This window comes from Mobula hypostoma, chromosome 5 (assembly GCF_963921235.1).
Source record: "Mobula hypostoma chromosome 5, sMobHyp1.1, whole genome shotgun sequence".
NCBI lineage: Eukaryota > Metazoa > Chordata > Chondrichthyes > Myliobatiformes > Myliobatidae > Mobula > Mobula hypostoma.
Window position 1 is genome coordinate 185,778,285 of NC_086101.1, and position 19,492 is coordinate 185,797,776.

Here is a 19,492-nt window from a genome sequence, read left to right on the forward strand (position 1 = left end):
TTATACCACCCTGATTGGAACTATACTACAGCTCCTGAAACACTCTTCCTTTTTAAGATACTCAGGAATATCAACACCAACCAGATTGCAGTGGTTTAAGAAGACAGCTCACCACTGTTGTTGTCCATGCCAGTATTATCTGCATCTAAGTAATGAATTTTTTTTAAACTTTATTTATTTAGAAGTACAGTGCAGAACAGGCCCTTCTGGCCCTTTGAGCTGTGCCACCCAGCAACCCACATATTTAACCCTAGTTTAATCACAGGACAATTTACAATGACCAAATAACCTACTAACTGGTACATCTTTGGACGGTACCCAGAGTAAACCCACATATTCCATGGGGAGAATATATAAACTCCTTACATAGGACGTGGGGATTGAATCCCAAACTCTGATGCCCCAAAATGCAACACTGTTGCGCTAACTGCTACACTACTGTGGCACCCCCACTTGGGCATTCATATTTGGTTTTTCAGACGTCTCTTCAAAGTCAAACATAGAGCCACAGAGTCCTATAGCACAGAAGCAGGACCTTTGTACAAACTCATCCAAGCCAGTCAAGTTGTCTATCCAAACTAATTACATTTTCTTTCTATTGGCCCAAATCTCTCTACTCCTCTCCTATTCAAACACCTGTACAAATTCTTTATAAACACTGGTTGTATGCACATCTACCATCTCCTCTGGCAGCTTGTTCCAAATAACCTCCATCCTCTCTATGAGAAACATATGCCCTCTGAATTTAGATTTCCTTAACCTTGTGTCTATTTACCCTATCTATGCTGTCAAAATGTCATAAACCTCAATAATATTGAGGTTCAAAAAGGGCCTAGTGCTTTCCCAGCATAGATGACAAATAAACTCTTCCTGGGCCTCCAGTTGGGTGCAGGTATCAATTATAGCCGACAATTCAATGACAAACTCTGTCCTCTTCATCAGGGATGAAGATGGTGGAGTTTTTCCACAAGACCTTAAGATATAGGGGCAGAGTTTGGAAATTTGGCCCATCGAGTCTGCTTTGCTATTCAATCATGGCCTTTTTTCCCCTTACTCAGCCCCATTCTGGGGCCTTCTCCACGTTACCTTTGATCCCATGTCCAGTCAAGAACCTATCAAGCTCTGCCTTAAAGACATCCAAGGAACTGGCCTCCACAGCTGCCTGTGGTAATAAATTCCACAAATTCACCACCCTCTGTCTACAGAAATATCTCCGCATCTCTGTTTTGAATAGACACCCCTCTAACCTGAGACTGTGCCCTCTTGTCCTAGATACCCCCACCATGGGAAACATCCTTTCCACATCTACTCTGTCTCGGCCTTTCAACATTCAAAAGGTTTCAATGAGAGCCCCCCCGCCATCCGTCTAAATTCCAGTGAGTACAGACCCAGAGCCATCAACATTCATCTTATGATAACCTTTTCATTCCCAAAATCATCTTTGGGAACCTCCTCTGAACCCTCTCCAACGCCAGCACATCTTTTCTTAGATGAGGAGCCCAAAACTTTTCACAATACTCAAGGTGAGGCCTCACCAGTGCCTTATAAAGCCTCAACATCACATCCTTGCTCTTGTATTCTAGACCTCTTGAAATGAATGCAAACATTATATTTACCTTCTTCACCACTGACTCTACCTGCAAGTTAACCTTTAGGGTGTTCTGCACAAGGACTCCCAAGACACTTTGCATCTCAGAGTTTTGGATTTTCTCCCCGTTTAGAAAATAGTCTGCAGATTTATTTTTTCTACCAAAGTGCATGACCATGTATTTTCCAACATTATATTTCATTTGCCACTTTCTTGCCCATTCTCCTAATCTGTCTAAGTCCTTCTGCATCTTACCTGTTTCCTCAACACTAGCTGCCCCTCCACTAATCTTCGTATCATCTGCAAACTTGGCAACAAAGCCATCTATTCCATCATCTAAATCATTTATATATAGCATAAAAAGAAATGGTCCCAACACCGACCCCTGTGGAACACCACTAGTCACTGGCAGCCAACCAGAAAAGGTTCCTTTTATTCCCACTCGCTGCCTTCTACCAATCAGCCAATGCTCTAACCACGCTAGTAACATATCTGTAATACCATGGCTCTTAACTGGGTAAGCAGCCACATGTGTTCTACCTTGTCAAAGGCCTTCTGAAAGTCGAAATATACAACATCCACTGCATCTGTCCTATGTGTAATCTCCTCAGAGAAACTATGCTGACTTGGTCCTATCTTGACCTGTGTAACCAAGTACTCCATCACCTCATCCTTAAAAATTGACTCCAACATCTTCCCAACCACTAAGGCAAGGCTAACTAGTCTACAATTTCCTTTCTTCTGCCTCCCTCCTTTCTTAAAGAGTGAGTGACATTTGCAATTTTCCATTCCTCTGGCACCATGCCAGAGTCCAATGATTTTTGAAAGATCATTTCTAATGCCACCACAATCTCTACCACTACCTCTTTCAGCCCCAAGGGTGCAGTTCCTCTGATCCGGGAAATTTATGTACCTTAGGTCTTTCAGCTTTTTCAGCACCTTCTCCCTTGTAATAGTAACTGCACTCACTTCTCTTCCTTCACACCCTTGAACATCTGGCACACTGCTAGTGTCTTCCACTAGCTTGCTTTCCTATTTCATCTTTTCCCTCTAATGATTCTTTTAGTTGCTCTCTGTTGGGTTTTAAAAGCTTCCCAATCCTCTGTGTTCCCACAAATGTACCGTATGCCCTCTTTTTTGCTTTGACATTAGCTTTGACTTCCCTTGTCAGCCATGGTTATACTATTTTTCTATCTGAATATTTCTTTGTTTTGGAATCCTGCAACTTCCTCATTTTTCCCAGAAACTCGTGCCATTGCTTCTCTGCTGTCATCCCTGCCAGCATCTCCTTCTAATTTACTTTGGCCATCTCCTCTCATACCACTGTAATTTCCTTTACTCCACTGAAATACTGCTACATCAGACTTTACTTTCTCCCTATCAAATTTCAAGTTGAACTCAATCATATTGTGATCACTGCCTCCTAAGGGTTCTTTTACTTTAAGCTCCCTAATCACCTCTGGTTCATTACATAACACGCATTCCAGTACAGCTGATCCCCTAGTAGGCACAACAACAAACTGCCCTGAAAAGCTAACTCGTAGGCATTCAACAAACTCACTCTTGAGATCCATTTCTAATTTGATTTTCCCAATCAACCTGCATGTTGAAATCTCCCATGACTATCGTAACATTGCCTGCTGGACACGCCTTTTCTACTTCCCATTGTAATCTGTGGTCGACATCCCAGCTACTGTTGGGAGCCTGAATATAACTGCCATCAGAGTCCTTTTATCCTTGGAATACATCTATACTGTATCTTTCTCATTTTCCCAAAAACTCACGCCATTGTTGCTCTGCTTTCATCCCTGCCAGCATCTCCGGCCATCTCATAGGCATTCCACAAACTCACTCTCGAGATCCATTACCAACCTGATTTCCCCAACTGACCTGCATGTTGAAATCTCCCATGACTATCATAACATTGCCCTTTGCTATTTACCGTTGTAATCTGTGGTCCACATCCCAGCTACTGTTGGGAGGCTTGTATATAACTGCCATCAGGGTCCTTTTGCCCTTGCAGTTTCTTAACTCAACTCACAAGGATTCAACATATTCCAATCTTATGTCATCAAAATGTCAGCTATAATACATGCCTGTTCTCAGCTGGAAGGCTGACAAGTGTTTATTCACCTATAAGGTTCAGCTTCTTGTGCTCCAGTGAGATCAATACCAGCCTATCCAGTTTTTCCTTACAACGAAACCTCTCCATTCCAGCAACATCCTGCTAAATTTCTTCTACACTCATTATAGAGCTACCACGTTCTTCCTATGAAGAGGTGACCAAAACTGCACACAATATTCAACATTTGCCCTAATCAATGTCTTGTACAGCTGCAACATGATGTTCCAATTCTTATACTCAATACTCCTGCCTATAAAAATGCTAAACATGTCCGTTACTACCATATCCACCTGTGTTACCATTTTCAAGGAGATGTGAACATGCACCCCAAACTCCTGCCACACATTAAGTATAATCTGTGCCATTTACTATACATCCACCCAGTATGAGATGACCCAAAACACATTACACCACACTTCTCTGGTTTAAATTCAATCTGCCACCATTCCACCCAATTTTCCAGTTGTTATACATTCCTGTGTATTCTTGGGCAACCACCTCCATCCTTGTGTCATCAGCCAACTTACACGCAGGATCACAGACATTCTCATCCTGCGGTAATCCCTACAGTACACCACTAGTTACAGACTACCAGTCATAAGACCTACCCAGCAAGGCTAACCTATCAGCAGACGAACTTTGGATCCGGTTTGCCAAAGCACCTTGGATCCCATGCCTGCTGACTTTTGGGACCAGCCTATCATGAAGGACCCTACCAAATGCCTAGCTCAAGCTGAGCATACACATCTACTGAATTACCTTTCACCAATTTTCTTAGTAACCTCTTCAAAAACAGTGCAATTTGTGAGGCAGGAATTGCTACACAAAACAGCATGCTGACTCTCTTCCCTTCCCCAACAGTCACCTTTCTTTCCAAGTGACCATAAATTCCATTTCTAAGAATTGCTTTTGAAATAGCTTCCCTACTACTGACATAGTGCCCACTATTCTCCTTAAATATGAAAACATTAGCTACACTCTTCCAGTGCCTTATGTGTGGCTAAAGATGATGTGAAAATCTCCGCCAGAGCCCTCAGCAATACAGAAAAATACGTAAACTGCCTTTTCCAAAAGCTTTCTTCTGAAGAGCGCTATTGGCCTGTTAAAATTAAAATTTCATACCATCTTAAAAGTTTCTTTTCCCAGGCAGTTAATCTGATCAACCATTCTAATTTGCTTCCTCCATCCCCCCACTACGTGCTTTGTCAACATTTTAAACCATTTTTTATAATGCTGTTTACGCTGTAAATTCATGCCAGCATTATGTATTTACTGCATTTTATTCCACATTTTTCTTCCATCTCTAACTCTACTTTTTATATATTTGTTCAATGCTGTTGCTTGTTGCTGTGTCCTAACTCGCCACATCAAATTCATAATCCATGTAAATGTCTATGACAAATAAAGTTGATCCTTGAAAATGATATAACCCATTATGTCATTTATGTCATCAGGAGACATAAACCTCAGAGCTTCTGCAGATGCGGTAAGTCCAGGTAATACACACAAAATGGTGAAGGGTCTCGGTTTGAAACTTCGACTACTTATTCCTATCAATTGATGCTGCCTGACCTGCTGAGTTCCTCCAGCTATGTCATCAGGGGAGGTGTATCTGAGCCAGCAGAGGGCGCTCACATCAAGCGATCACAAAAATAAACCTCAACTGGAAGCTGTCAAAAACCAAACTACCACCAATAATTTTCAGTATGCCTTATAAATAATTAGTGACACCAAGTGGCCGATAGTCCTCAGTACAAAAGTAGACATGGGTTAAATGGCACAATATTCTTATTTCACAAGTGAATCATTTCAGTTTCACTGTGCCAGGGTGTTGGAAGTATCACCTTCTGGGGCCTATTAAACATTGTTGCTACAGCACAAAGCTAATAGGTCGAACAGCTACTCCCACCTGAAAATGAAATGCAGGATCACAGGATTGGAAGTGACAAATATCAAGGTCCACCTTCTTCTGTCCCAGTGATGGATAAATCCAGGGAAAGCAGCAAAGGAATAATAAAGGGAAAGTACAGACCAGTGCATCTATATATGAATCAATTACATGTATGATTGATAAGAAACAGAAATTAGAGGTGACTTGTCTCCTTACTGCTGCTTTACTATTTGATGAAATGAGGGTTGATCTTTTACCTCAGTGTCACTCTCTTGAACCAACCCTGTTATCCTTTGATCACTTAATAATCTAAAATTCATTGATCTTTGTTAACCACCTTCTTAGGTAATGAATTCAGAAGATTTATTACCCCTGGATGAAGGTATTTTTCTCAATTGAATCCTGAATGAAAACCCCTTCATTTTGAAACTGTGGTCCCTAGTTCTAAGTAGAGAAAACATCATCCTTAGATATATCATCAATTCCCATCAGAATTTTGTGCATAAGTATTGCCAGATTTAAAGATTCACTTTATTTGCCACATGTACATTGAAATATCGAGTGAAATGCGTCACTTGCATCATGAATGTGCTGGGGCAGCCTGCAAGTGTTGCCACATTTCCAGTGCCATAATAGCATGCTTACATCTCAATAACCTGTACACCTTCTGAATGTAGGAGAAACCCAGAGCATCCAAAGGAAACCCATGCGACCACAGGCAGTACGTACAAATTCCTTACAGGCACAAGCAGGTTTGAACCCCATTCTTATAGCTGTTGCTGTACAGTGTTACACTAATCACTATGATACCATGCCAACTTATATTTATCCAAGCAGCCTCACTCATCCAATGACCTGGATTCAGGTCCAACTTGGGTATGATAAATTATAATAAAAAATATTGATAACAGAGGGAAAGAAGCTATTGCTAAAACATTCTCTCTCTCTCTCTCTCTTCAGGCTCCTGTACCACCTCTCTGAGGGTGGCAATGAGAACAGGACATGTCCTGCCTGGTGGGTTTTTTTTTGGTATGCAGGAGAATGAGGGTAGATTTTATCAAGGCATACAAAAATTACGATGGGTATAAGATAGGCAATGCAAGCAGGCTTTCTCCCCCTCAGCCTAAAGACTAGGTCATTGATTTCCCCCTAAATATTTCACCTTAAACCTGAGTGGAAATTTCTTTACTCAGAGTACAGTCCAAGTGTGGAACAATCAGCTAGCAAACATTGGAGATATGGGTTGGATTATAATATTGAAGGCAAGTTTGGATAGGTATACGGATAGGAATTGTTTGAAACAATACCATCTGGGTGCAGGTAGATGAGACTAGGCCAGCATGGGCTAAATGGGCCCAGCTGTAATGCTTTACAGCTCTATTCTTGTGGACAAAGCTGAAAAAGTTGATATGCAGGTGCAGCAAGTCGTTACAACAAATAGCACACTGTCCTTTATTGTTAGTGAAGTATTGTATAACTATATAGGGCACTGGTGTTGCTGCACCTGCAGTACTGTGTACTGTTTTTAAAGAAAGGACATACTGGCATGGGAAATGGTCCACAAGAGACCAACCTGGCTAATTCCTGGGATGAGGTTGTTGTTCTTTTGCGAATATAAAAAGTTACAAGAAACACCAAAGGGGAATGGTAATTTGGGTATACACTTCCAAGCAAATTCTGGGTTTTTCAAACTAGCAGAGAAGAGGCCTGGGACAGCTCAGTCATGATGCATTGGTCATGATCTTTCAAGAATCACTTGATTCTTGCATGATCCTGGAGGACTCGAAAATTGCAAATGTCACTCCACTCTTTAAGAAGGGAGGAAGGCAGTAAAAAGGAAATTATAGACCAGTTAGCTTAACTTCGGTGGTTGGAAAAGTGTTAAGAGTCTATTATTAAGGATGAGGTTTCAGGGTACTTGGAAATTAATGATAAAATAAGTCAAAGTCGGCATGGTTTCTGTAAAGTGAACTCTTGCCTGATAAATTTGTTAAGAGTTCTTCGAGAAAGTAACAGACAGGGTGGACAAAGGAGAGGCAGTGGATGTCAATTACTTGGATTTTCAGAAGGTGTTTGATAAGGTGCCACACATGAGGCTGCTTAACAAGATAAAATCCTATAGTTTTACAGGAAAGATACTGGCTTGGACTGTGGAATGGCTGACAGGCAGGAGGCAGCGAGTGGGAACAAAAGGGGCCTTTTCTGGTTGGCTGCCAGTGACTAGTGGTGTTCCTCAGAGGTCAGTATTGGGACCGCTACTTTTCACATTGTTTGTCAGTGATTTGTATAATGGAATTGATGGCTTTGTGGCAAAGTTTGCAGATGATACCAAGATAGGTGGAGGGGTAGGTAGTACTGAGGAAGCAATGCGATTGCAGAAGGACTCAGACAAACTGGAAGAATGGGGAAAAAGTGGCAAATAGAATACAGTGTTGAGAAATGTATGATAATGCATTTTGGTTAAAGGAACAATAGTGCAGACAATTATCTAAATGGGGAGAAGCTTCAAACATCAAGAGGTGCAGAGGGACTTAGGAGTCCTCATTCAAGACTCCCAGAAGGTTAATTGACAGGTTAAGTCTAGTGGTAAAGAAGGCAAATGCAATGTTTTATCATTTATTTCAAGGGGAATAGAATATAAAAGCAAGGAGATAATGCTGAGCCTTTACAAGACACTAACCAGGCCGCACTTTGAATATTGTCAACAGTTTTGGGCCCCATTATCTCAAAAAGGATGTGTTGTCATTCGAGAGAGTCCAGAGGAGGTCACGGGGATGATTCCGGGAATGAAGGGGTTAACGTATGAGGAGCGTTTAGCAGCTTTGGGCCTATAATCACTGGCATTTAGAAAAATGTGGGAATAATTCAAACCTACCAATTGTTGAAAGAACTAGATAGGGTGGATATGGAGAGGATGTTTCCTATGGTGAGGGTACCCAGAACTAGAGGGCACAGACTCAAAATTGAGGGGCAACTATTTCGAACAGCGGCAAGGAGGAATTCTTTTCCACCAGAAAGGAGTGAATCTGTGGAATGCTCTGCCACAGATGGCGGTGGAAGCCAAATCCGTGGTTATATTTAAGGCAGAAGTTGACTGAAATGGACATCAAAGGATATAGCGAGTAGACAGATGTATGGGGTTGAGTGGGATCCAGGATCAGCCATGGTGGAGTGGTGGAGTAGACTCGATGGGCTGAATGGCCTAATTCTGCTCCATGTCTTACAGTTTAATGATGATACTGAATGGCAGGCAATCAAGTGGACCACTCCTTCTCCAGAAGACTAGGTGAATCACTTCTGCTCCTATTATCTTGTCTCTCTTTTTGTATTGCATTCTGCAGATGATAAATCATACCACATGCGGCAAAGGTGATGATCAAAGTGAATATTTAGGCTACCAACTATCCAGACTACCTGTTACGAAAGATAGCATGTTCCTTCATTGGTATCAATGCTACACACTTAGTAGCTACTTTATCAGGAACGTCCTGCACCTAATAGAGTGACCATTGAGCCTACGTTTGTGCTACCGTAGTCCATCCTCTTCAAGGTGTTGTGTGCTCAGAGATGCTCTTCTGCACACCACTTTGTAACAGATGGTTATTTAGGTTACTGTCGCCTTTCTGTCAGCTTGAACCAGTCTGACCATTTTTCTCTGACTTCTCTCATTAACAAGGTATTTACACCCACAGAGCTTCCGTTCACTGGATGTTTTTTGTTTTCACACCATTCTCTGTAAACTCTAGAGACTGTTGTGCATGAAAATCCCGGTAGATCAGCAGTTTCTGAGATATTCAAACCACCCTGACTGGTACCAACAACTGCACAAAAAATTACTTAATCACATTTCTTCCCCATTCTGCTGTTTGGTCTGAACAACAAATGAACCTCCTTGACCACGTCTGCATAATTCTATGCACTGAGTTGCTGCCACATGGTTGGCTGATTATATACTTGCATTAACGAGCAGGTGTACAGGTGTACCTAATAAAGTGGACACTGTGTATGAATCAAGGAGAATTGAAGGTATCCAGGCAACTCCTGAAACACAAACAGAAGGAGATGAAACCATTCAGCAGGACAAGCATCCCCAGTGGAAAGAGAACCAGAGTCAATACTTCAGGTCCAAAACCCTTTCTTCAGAACTAGGGAAAAGAGGAAAAACACATTTTGACAATCCGCTCTTAATTGTGCCTTATAGATAGAGGGAAAAACGCAGAGAATTACTCATTGTAGAATACCCAGCCTAAATTCCGAAACCCAAATCAAACATGTTATGGATATGGTTTAACCCCACGGAACGCAGCAGGATTGAGAAAAAAAGAACACTTTAAAAGAACAGTTGAGATGAGATGAACAAGAAATGTCAAATCAGCATGATGGTAAACTGGAGAAAAACAAATGAAGAACAGGACTAAGCAGAGTGTCTGCCATTCTTACTTCAAACGTGATGTAAGCCCATCTGCTCAAATCTAAAGAATACTATTGAACTTCCAAACATCTCAAAGATGCTTATTTTTCAACTTGAGTCCATTTAGAGATTAATGCTGGTGTTTGACTCCCATTGTCCGATAAGAGCTATTCATTAAACACTACGAGCTCCACTAGCTGCAGAATTTACATGTAGCCACAAGCCCAGATTAATTTTCCCCATGAACAGAAGTCTGTGCATTTGAGACGTGTAATGCCTTAACATCAAGAGTCAGCAAGCCATCTCCTGTCATGGTCTGGAACTTCGCCTCCTTGACTGCTGGCTGGGAATTTATGCAAAAGATATAATGAGAAGAACTCAGATTGAATCATAGTAGGAACTAGATTCCTCTTCCTGATGGTGTTGGTGAGAAACAATTTGCATTTCATGATGACACACAATTTCCTGATAATCCACTTACTCCACCTGCCTCCCTTTTTGCTAAAACTCTTTGCCGTTCCAGGTACTCTTACCAAGCAAGTATATTGGATTTCCATAAAGTTCACTCTCTGTCAGCAGCACTACCAATGTTCAACAAAACTGAAAATATGCAGATGTAATGAGAAAACCAGAGCAAAATTTACTCACACAGCACCACTGCTTTATCCTGTTGTATACAACAAAGTACACCAATGTCAACTTTGCAATACCAAGATCAATGAACTGTTTGTGACTGATAACCATGCATTAAGAAATGTACATACAGTATACTTTAATTCAAAGCAAATGGATAGTATCACTTTGTAAACTGGCTGCAAAAAGGAGAGAATTTCTGAAAAGGGATGGTGATATTGCACCCCCACCCCTGAGAAATGGAACCTAATGCTTTACATGAATGGAAGTTGAATACATATGAGTGAACTTTAGAGCACATCATATCTTAAAGCCTCCACATATTCAACAGACTGCTTTAAATATTTCTTTCCCCCCTTGACTGGTTCTCAAACACAAGTTCAAAATAGAATGAAAATTCTTCCAGCACAATCGTGCGCTATTAGTTCCATCAAAATATAATTGAAATTTAACTTTAAAATATATATATTTTTTAATTTCAGCATGTCTTCGCAGCCAGAATTACTGTATGCCATACATTTTTTGAGGTGATTCAAACATTGTTGCCTGGATTGGGGAGCATGTCTTATGAGAATAGGTTGAGTGAACTCGGCCTTTTCCTCCTTGGAGCGGTGGAGGATGAGAGATGACCTGATAGAGGTGTACAAGATGATGAGAGGCATAAGAACATAAGAAATGGGAGCAGGAGTAGGCCATCCGGCCCATTGAGCCTGCCCCGCCACTCAATAAGATCATGGCTGATCTGTCCGTAAACTCAGCTTCATCGACCTGCCTTTTCCCCATAACCCTCAATTCTCTCACTATGTAAAAACCTACCTAACTGTATCCTAAATATATTTAGTGAGGAAGCCTCAACTGCTTACCTGGGCAGAGAATCCTACAGATTCACCACTCTCTGGGAAAAAGAGTCTCTCCTCATCTCTGTCCTAAATCTTCTCCCCTGAATCTTGAGACAATGTCCCCTAGTTCTAGTCTCACCTACCAATGGAAACAACTTTCCTACTTCTATCTTTATCTACCCCTTTCAAAATTTTGTATTGATCATGTGGATAGTCAGAGGCTTTTTCCCAGGGCTGAAATGGCTAAAACAGGAGGGCACAGTTTTAAGGTGCTTGGAAGTAGGTACAGAGGAGGTGTCTGAGGTAATTTTTTTTTTACACAGAGAGAGTGGTGAGTGTGTGGAATAGGCTGCCAGCAACAGCAGTGGAGGCGGATACAATAGGGTCTTTCAAGAGGCTCCTGGACAGGTGCATGGAGCTTAGAAAAACAGAGGGCTGTGGGTAACCCTAGGTAATTTCTAAGTAAGTACACGTTCGGCACAGCTTTGTGGGCCGAAGGACCTGTATTGTGCTGTAGGTTTTCTATGCTCTATTACTTACCCATTGTGCGTTACAAGGCACTGCCTCAGACCCAGTTTACGAAAAATGTCCACTACAATCTCCATGGGCGTATGATCTGTAACGGTGAATGGACTCATATCAAGAATACTTCGCAGCTTCAAAGGGCGTGGGCTGTCTGCTGGAAGTGTCGGAGCATGCTGGGTGAAGTGCACTCTGGAACTGCTGACAATGCCTTCTTGTTTTCTTCTAGCATTTTCTGAGAAGACAGAAAAGAAATAACAAAAATTTGGATTCTGGACTGTTGATTATTTCAATTCATTTGCACTGTTTAATTTTCCTCTGAATGAAAAAAAACTATGACTATATAACCTGCAGCATATACTTTCTATCAGAATGTGTAATAAACTTACTGGCTGCACTGAAAACAAAGAGAAACATACACACTGGGAGCTGACTGTACAGAATGAATACTTTCTATTCTTTGAAAATAGGAGTGAACAATATTCTCTCTTACGTTCTCCTAATATTGATTCCTTCTACACCGCCACAAAACATGTCAAGAATTCCAAAATGATGCCAGCAACTATTCTCCATTCTCTTCTTTTCTATTAAGCAATCAACTTCCAAACCTCTTCTATCATGAGCTCTTCTTTTTAAGGGGGGGGGGGAAGCGCGGGGGATATCATGAATGAGAAGGAAGCTGCAGCTTAAAGTGATATACCAGCAACTTTACAATCTACTCCCTACAGCTTTCTTCTTAAAACATCTTTTACTTTTCTCTTTCCAATATTTTCTTACAGGGATCAGACACCAATTCAATGCATGTCAGGCAGTTATTCCCTTTAGTTTGTTTTCATCTTCAACTCTCCTTAAATGATAATCAGTTAACACTACTTGAATCTGCTTGATTTGTATACATCAAATGTAACTTGACACAGTTTTATCTAATTACCGTTTTAGAAATATGCTCAAGAAAATTAACTTTCAAACAATAGAAGTTCCTGGCAAAATTTAAATTTACTAAGATCCCTAGTTATGCTTTTGTGATTACTGAAGAGGATTTTCACCTTATGCCTATAATAGTGTGAACAATGAGAAGGATGCAGAGAGGCTCTGGGGTTTAAGTGAATGACCAAGGACATCTCTGGATGGAACATGAGGTGGAAAATACTGAGGTTGTCCATTAGGTACAGAAAAAAATTGGGAGAGTTCCAATGGACCTTAATGTTTTTGAGAATGATAAAAACTGAAAAGCTAACAAGCTAACATTTGGAAGGCAAGTGCTATGCTAGTTTTCACTGAAAGAGGATTTGAGCACAAGGATAAAGAAATCCTATCACAAACAAGAGAAAATCTGCAGATGCTGGAAATCCTGATGAAGGGTCTCGGCCCGAAATGTCGACTGTTTACTCTTTTCCATAGATGTAGCCTGGCCTGCTAAGACCCTTCATCATTGTGTGTGTGTATACAGGGCTCGGTTAAGACATTTGGAATACTGTTTACAGGTTTGATCTCTCTACATGAAGAAGGACTAACGGTATTTCTGAAAGTAGGAATGCAATGAAGGTTCACCAAAATGATTCCTAAAATGCTGGATTTGTAGCCTGAAAAGAGATGGTCTCCAATTTAAAAAAAAAGAAAGATGATCTCCCTGAAATACTGAAAATTATTATGGGCCTCAACAAGCTAGAAATGGAGTTTCCTCTGGTTGGAGAGTCCAGAATTGGAGATTTGAGTATGTTCAAGACAGAGAATGGTAGATTTTTAAATATGATTGAAGGAATCTGACAACAGTACAGGAAAGTGGCACCACGGTTAAAACTCTTCAGATAACTCAATGAGCAATGTACACAGCAGAAGGCAGTACAGGTCAGACTGAGTCTTTCTTTGAACTGAGGAAGCTGATTTCAAAAGTGGTGGGAAGAATAAGAAAAGAAGAAATGATTGTGAAGAGAGAGGAGTTGAAGAAAAGAGATTTCCTACTAATGATCAGTGTCCTATAACAGATATATTATGTACGCCAGATGATACAGCAGTGATGATCCCAGAATTGAATAACCCACCAGTCCTCACTACCTATTTTGTATATGATGAATCTACTGGAAGTTGCCAGAGGAACTGTTACTAGTCATCACCTTTACTAGAGTAATGGCCAGGGGAAGAGGGGAAAGTCTAAAGAATTAATCGTGCTTTTGGTACCTTTCTCCACAGACTTCACACCATCCTACAAGAAAGCTAGAATATTTTCATAGTAGAGAAACACGTCATGATGCAAGTGCAAATTCCTAATTATTTAAAAGCTCACATCACCATTGTCCAATCACTAAATTCTAGACATGCTTGGATGAACCTACACTATATTCAGCCCATACCTAATGCAATAGTGATATCCCTCCGGAGTGCAAATCCAACCAGTCTCTGAGATTCTTTTGATACAATGACAGGAAAACCATTATAAGTTGTTTCATTAATCAGCATTTCTAAGTCTTCGACTGTCATATCATCCTGAGTGAGGACCGAGAGAGGAGCCTCGTTTCTCCGAGGCCGCATCACATCAGCTGCCAGTGTCGTGTGAGTGAATTCTTCTTTAGCGTCCAGGAATGGATACCCATTCAGGCGGATATGTGACTCGTAAATACCCTCTCTGCCAAATGCATCGCCCACCCACTTGCTTGTCATTACAGCTGCCATGAGAGGAACAATGTACTCCAGCCCACCAGTTAGCTCAAACACGATTACCACGAGAGAAACCGTCATCCGTGTCACGCCGCCTGCAAAATAAAAATCAAAAAATATTATTAAGAATGTACAATTCATCATACCATCTTATAAAATCATCTTTTATCCATTCATTAGGCCATCACACTACTTTGGTCAGAGGCAGAGGAGGAATGATAATTTTGTGCTGTGGAAACCTCCTTGCTCAGGCAATCTTTAAATACATGAACTCACCTGAACTTCAATCCGTAGCTGTGTTTGTTTGTTCTTGCTTTGTTATCAGAATTTGAGTTATATCTGACCTCGGTTTTACTGTGCAGTTCTATTCTCAAATTCATTTCCAGGTTCAGATTTGTGACATTTTTCCAGATGTATTAACATCTTATCTAAAATTCTATTGACATCATGAAGGTCACTGCAACTCACACAACTTCATTTTGTATTGGCTCAAAGACATCAGAATCAGTTCAATCCCAGGTGGATTATATTTGGGAAGGTAACTGTAATTTGCAAACTTTCTTTCTGAATGGCTTGGAGAGAATTTTTTCCCTAATAAGCACTCTAGAATAGGAGTTCCCAACCTAGGGTCCATAGACCCTCTCAGTTAATGGTAAGGCTCCATGGCATAAAAGTGGTTGGGAACTCCCACTCTAGAAGGTAATAAACAATCTGCTGGAAGAACTCAAGCAGCATCTGTGGGGTAACCCTGCATCACGATTTACTTCACATCTTTTTCATGGGGAAGCAAGGCATTTTCTTCCCCAGATTTAGCAAGATTATGCTGATCTCACAGGTAACAAGCTCATTTTATTCCAGCAGAGAAGTAAATCTTGATTCCGAAGAGTGGCGAATCGGTATTGGTTTATTATTGTCACATGTACTGAGATACAGTGAACAAGTTGCCTTGTATACCACTCAAACAGATCAAATCATTACACTGTGCATTGAGATAGAAAAAAGTAAAATAATGCAGCATAAACTGTTAAAGCTACCAAAAAAAGTGCAAAGCAGGTAAACAAAGCACAAAATCATAGCAATGTTGATTGTAAGGCCAAGAGTCAATTTTATCATACAAGAGGTCCATTCAAGAGTCTGCTAAGAGTGACCTAGGTTGGATGAGAGATTAAACCTGTTATTCTCAAAAGTGACCTCATTGAAGCATACAAATCCTCAACAGTTTTTACAAGTAAGTGGAAGTATCCCCTGCTGGCATGTCTGAAGTCAATGGATGACAGTGGCAAAGTTAAGCACTGGCCATTCAGGACGCAAGTAAATCCAGAGCATTCACTATCTAAAAGGGGATGTAGAGCCACAGTTGTGGAATATATTAAATAAAGACAAAACTAGATATTTAAATATTAGGGCAATCAGGAAATATGCGGCTAGTAAAAGAAAATGGCTTTGGGGTTTAAAAAAATAAATAATCAGCCATGAGTTTTCTGAACAGCAGACAAGCAACAAAAAGCGAAATGCAGATGGACTTGCTGTGCATTCCTTTCTATAGAAGCTGGTCTCAATCCAATTCCATTTCAGGAACAAATATAGCAATAGCTTGATGTCCTGCTCTAAAGTATTTATAGTTAACCATGTGTAAGATTCTGATTCAAATTATTTCAATACTTATTAGTAACCATCGCACTGCAAAGAACAAAGTAGTCAAATCTCTATCCTAATACTGTATGAAAGGATGGTTCCTGGTTTAAGATGCAGTTTTAAATAATGGAGATCCAAGTCAGTTGAAAAACCATACAGTTATATAGCATTGTATATTATTTTATTTTTATTTGGAATGTGTATTGTAGCTCTCCACCCGGCCTTTAGAGGAAATCAGAGCACCTGGAGGAAACAGACGTGGTCACAGGAAGAACATACAAACTCCTTACAGACCATGCCGCAATTGAACGTTAGTTGCCGGCACTGTAATAGCTTTACACTAACTACTACGCTACCGTACCATGTCCCATTCATTTCAAAGCACCTTACAGTCAACAACTGGCTCTCTGAAATGCAACTTCTATTATTAAATAAGCAAGAGACTGGATAAAGTAGGTTTGTTTCCTTAGAACAGAGAAAGCTGTGGTATACACTGATAGAGATACAGTATATAAAATAACGAGGGAGTTGATTGAGGTAGTAAATATCTTGAACCTATAATAGGCATATTAAAGACTAAAGGGTATAGGTTTAAGGTGAAAGGTTAGAAATTTAGAGGGATTTGTGGGGGAGGGTCAGGATAATCTTTCCTATACAGAGGTTCGTTGGGAGTCTGGAATGTACTGCCTGAATAACTGGTGGAATCATGACATTTAAGAACAACTGCACAAGTACATGCTTCATCAAGGCACGAGAGGCAATGGACCCAATGCAGGTTAGTGAAATTCATGTAGATAGGTACGAGAGGCAGCATGAAGATGGTGGGCTCAGGGGTCTGCTTCTGTGCTGTGTAACTCTACACGATGCGGCAAATTGTTTGCAACATCCCGCAGTCAATAAACAAATAACTGAATCTGATTCCGTTGTACAGAGACATGATGAGTTTGAATGACACCATATCATGACAGCACAGAATGCCTTCAGTACTGCACTGGGTTGTCAGCCTATCAATGGGGAGGAGGTACAGGAGCCTGAAGATCTACACAATGTTTTAGGAACAGCTTTATTTCTTCCGCCCCCCCCCCACCATCAGCTTGCTGAATGAACAATGAACCAACCCATGAACATTAACTCATTATTTGTCTGTTTGCACAATTTATTTTAGTTTAACGTATAGTATGCTGCAAAACAACAAATTCCATGACATAAACAAGAGATTCTGCAGATGCTGGAAATCCAGAGCAACACAGACAGAATGCTGGAGGAACTCAGCAGGTCAGGCAGCATCTATGGAAGGGAATAAAAAGTCAGCACTACTGGCCAAGACCCTTCATCAGGACTTCAGAATTTCACTGACATATGTTAGTGATAATCAACCCAATTTGAATACTGAAATTCTGTGCGCAAGCCTCAGGAGAGAGACCAGTCAATAACTTATCTACAGCCATACTCAAATAAGGTAGTTAGGTTCTGTGCTAACATGGTCATTTTAGGATAGTTATGCAAGAATATATTCACCACTTGCATTCAGCAAGTTGAGGAGAATTCCTAGTTAATGGACAGAACTCATAAAATATCGGTGTCAGAAAGTTTTAAATTGCAATGAGCTACTGGTGAATTGAGCCTGATTGCTTGGCAAAGAGATTTTCCACATGGGTTTTTATACCTCATCAATTATGAATCAAAGGCAGAATCACAGAAAATGTTATAACTCCATCTAATCTGAGCTGTTCATGCATGTTCCAGAAGAGATTTCTAGTCTAATAAAACTTGCAAGCATCTGGGCCGCTGATCTGCAGGTTCCAGTACACAATTCAAGCTCTACCTAAATCTAGTGCTGCCTTTGCCATTCTTACAAATAGTGTGCTCCAAATATCATCTTCTGGGTGAAAATGCTTTTCTTCTCGAACTTCTACTAATTATTATAAAGCTATGCCTTGGTTTGGGAAATCGGCATTTTCTAGTTACTCTTTCCGGGATCCTCTAATTATATACTTCAATTAGGTTCAAATTTGACTTTGAACTTTGATTTCAGTTTCCCCTCAGCTTCCTCGGTTCAAGAGAATACAATTCCAAATTTTCTCCTTTCATCCTACCAATGGATTTCTAGCACTGATAACATTTAGACAAATATTCTCTACACGTCTTCAATGCAATAACATATTTAATCTGATGAGCAAAATTGTACTGAGTGACAACTTAACCAATTACACTACTGTTTATGGTTCAAGCAGAGCCTTTCCGTAATTGTATTCTGTGCCTCAGTTAACAAAGGATTGCATTCTCAAAGTCAAAGTAAATTTACTATTAAAGTATGTACAGTATATGTCACCAGATACTACTTTGAGATTCATTTTCTTGCTGGTATTCATAGGAAAATAAAGAAACAGAACACATGAGAAACTATACATAAACAAAGACTGACAAAAAAGCCAATGTGCAAAAGAAGACAAAGGGCTAGTTAGTTGGTTGGTTGGTTGGTATGCAGTAGGCAGATAATACCAAGAACATGAATAGTAGAATCCTTAAAAGTGAGTCGGTTCAGTTGTGGAATCAATTCAGAGTTGAGGTGAGTGAAGTTGTACACCTTTCCAACGATCTTATTGACTTGTCCTGCTATCTTTAAAGATCTGTGCCACATACATTCTAAGGTCATTCCGTCCTCACACACCATCCAATATTCTCCCACGTTCTATATGCCCCTGTCTTACTGCACCTCCACAAACACATTACCTCACGTTTTTCTGGTTTAACTGCTATTTTTCTGTTCAACTGACCAGACAATCTAACTACTTATTCACCACTGTAAACCACAGAGTTGGCTGCACCAATATCAGAAACATAGTATTCCTTGTTTTACCTGTGCTCATGTTTCCTTCCATGAGTAGGGATGTTTATTAGCAAATATTCATAGCTTTAGATTTTCATACTTGCTAATTTAGTATCAGCATCTATTTTATAAGAAGTGCTGCACAACTTATTTAATTTGTAAAGCTTCCAAAAGCCTACCTTCCCTTTCTCAGTCCCTGACGTGAACCATTAATTTCCTTGCTGCCTGACCAGCTGGGGGTTTGCAGTATTTTTGTGGGTTTTCTCTATTTCAGACCAGATGTTGCTGGTAGTTTTCATTTCTAAATGCTACATTATTTTCTGCTATATTATGAAAGAGACATAGAATTTGCCTTCTCTGGAG

General features: G+C 40.4%; 1 protein-coding gene across 3 annotated transcripts in view; it reads right to left on the reverse strand.

The window, feature by feature from the left end:
- The window catches only part of clcn3 (chloride channel 3), a 237,530-nt gene that overhangs the window by 11,857 nt on the left and 206,181 nt on the right, over positions 1-19,492 (reverse strand). For all 3 annotated transcript variants that reach the window (XM_063049499.1, XM_063049496.1, XM_063049498.1), the window contains 2 exons: positions 14,361-14,759; positions 12,028-12,244 (listed from right to left, as the gene is read on the reverse strand). In XM_063049499.1, coding sequence (XP_062905569.1) covers positions 12,028-12,244; positions 14,361-14,759 — 616 coding nt within the window. The remainder of the gene's footprint in view (positions 1-12,027; positions 12,245-14,360; positions 14,760-19,492) is intronic.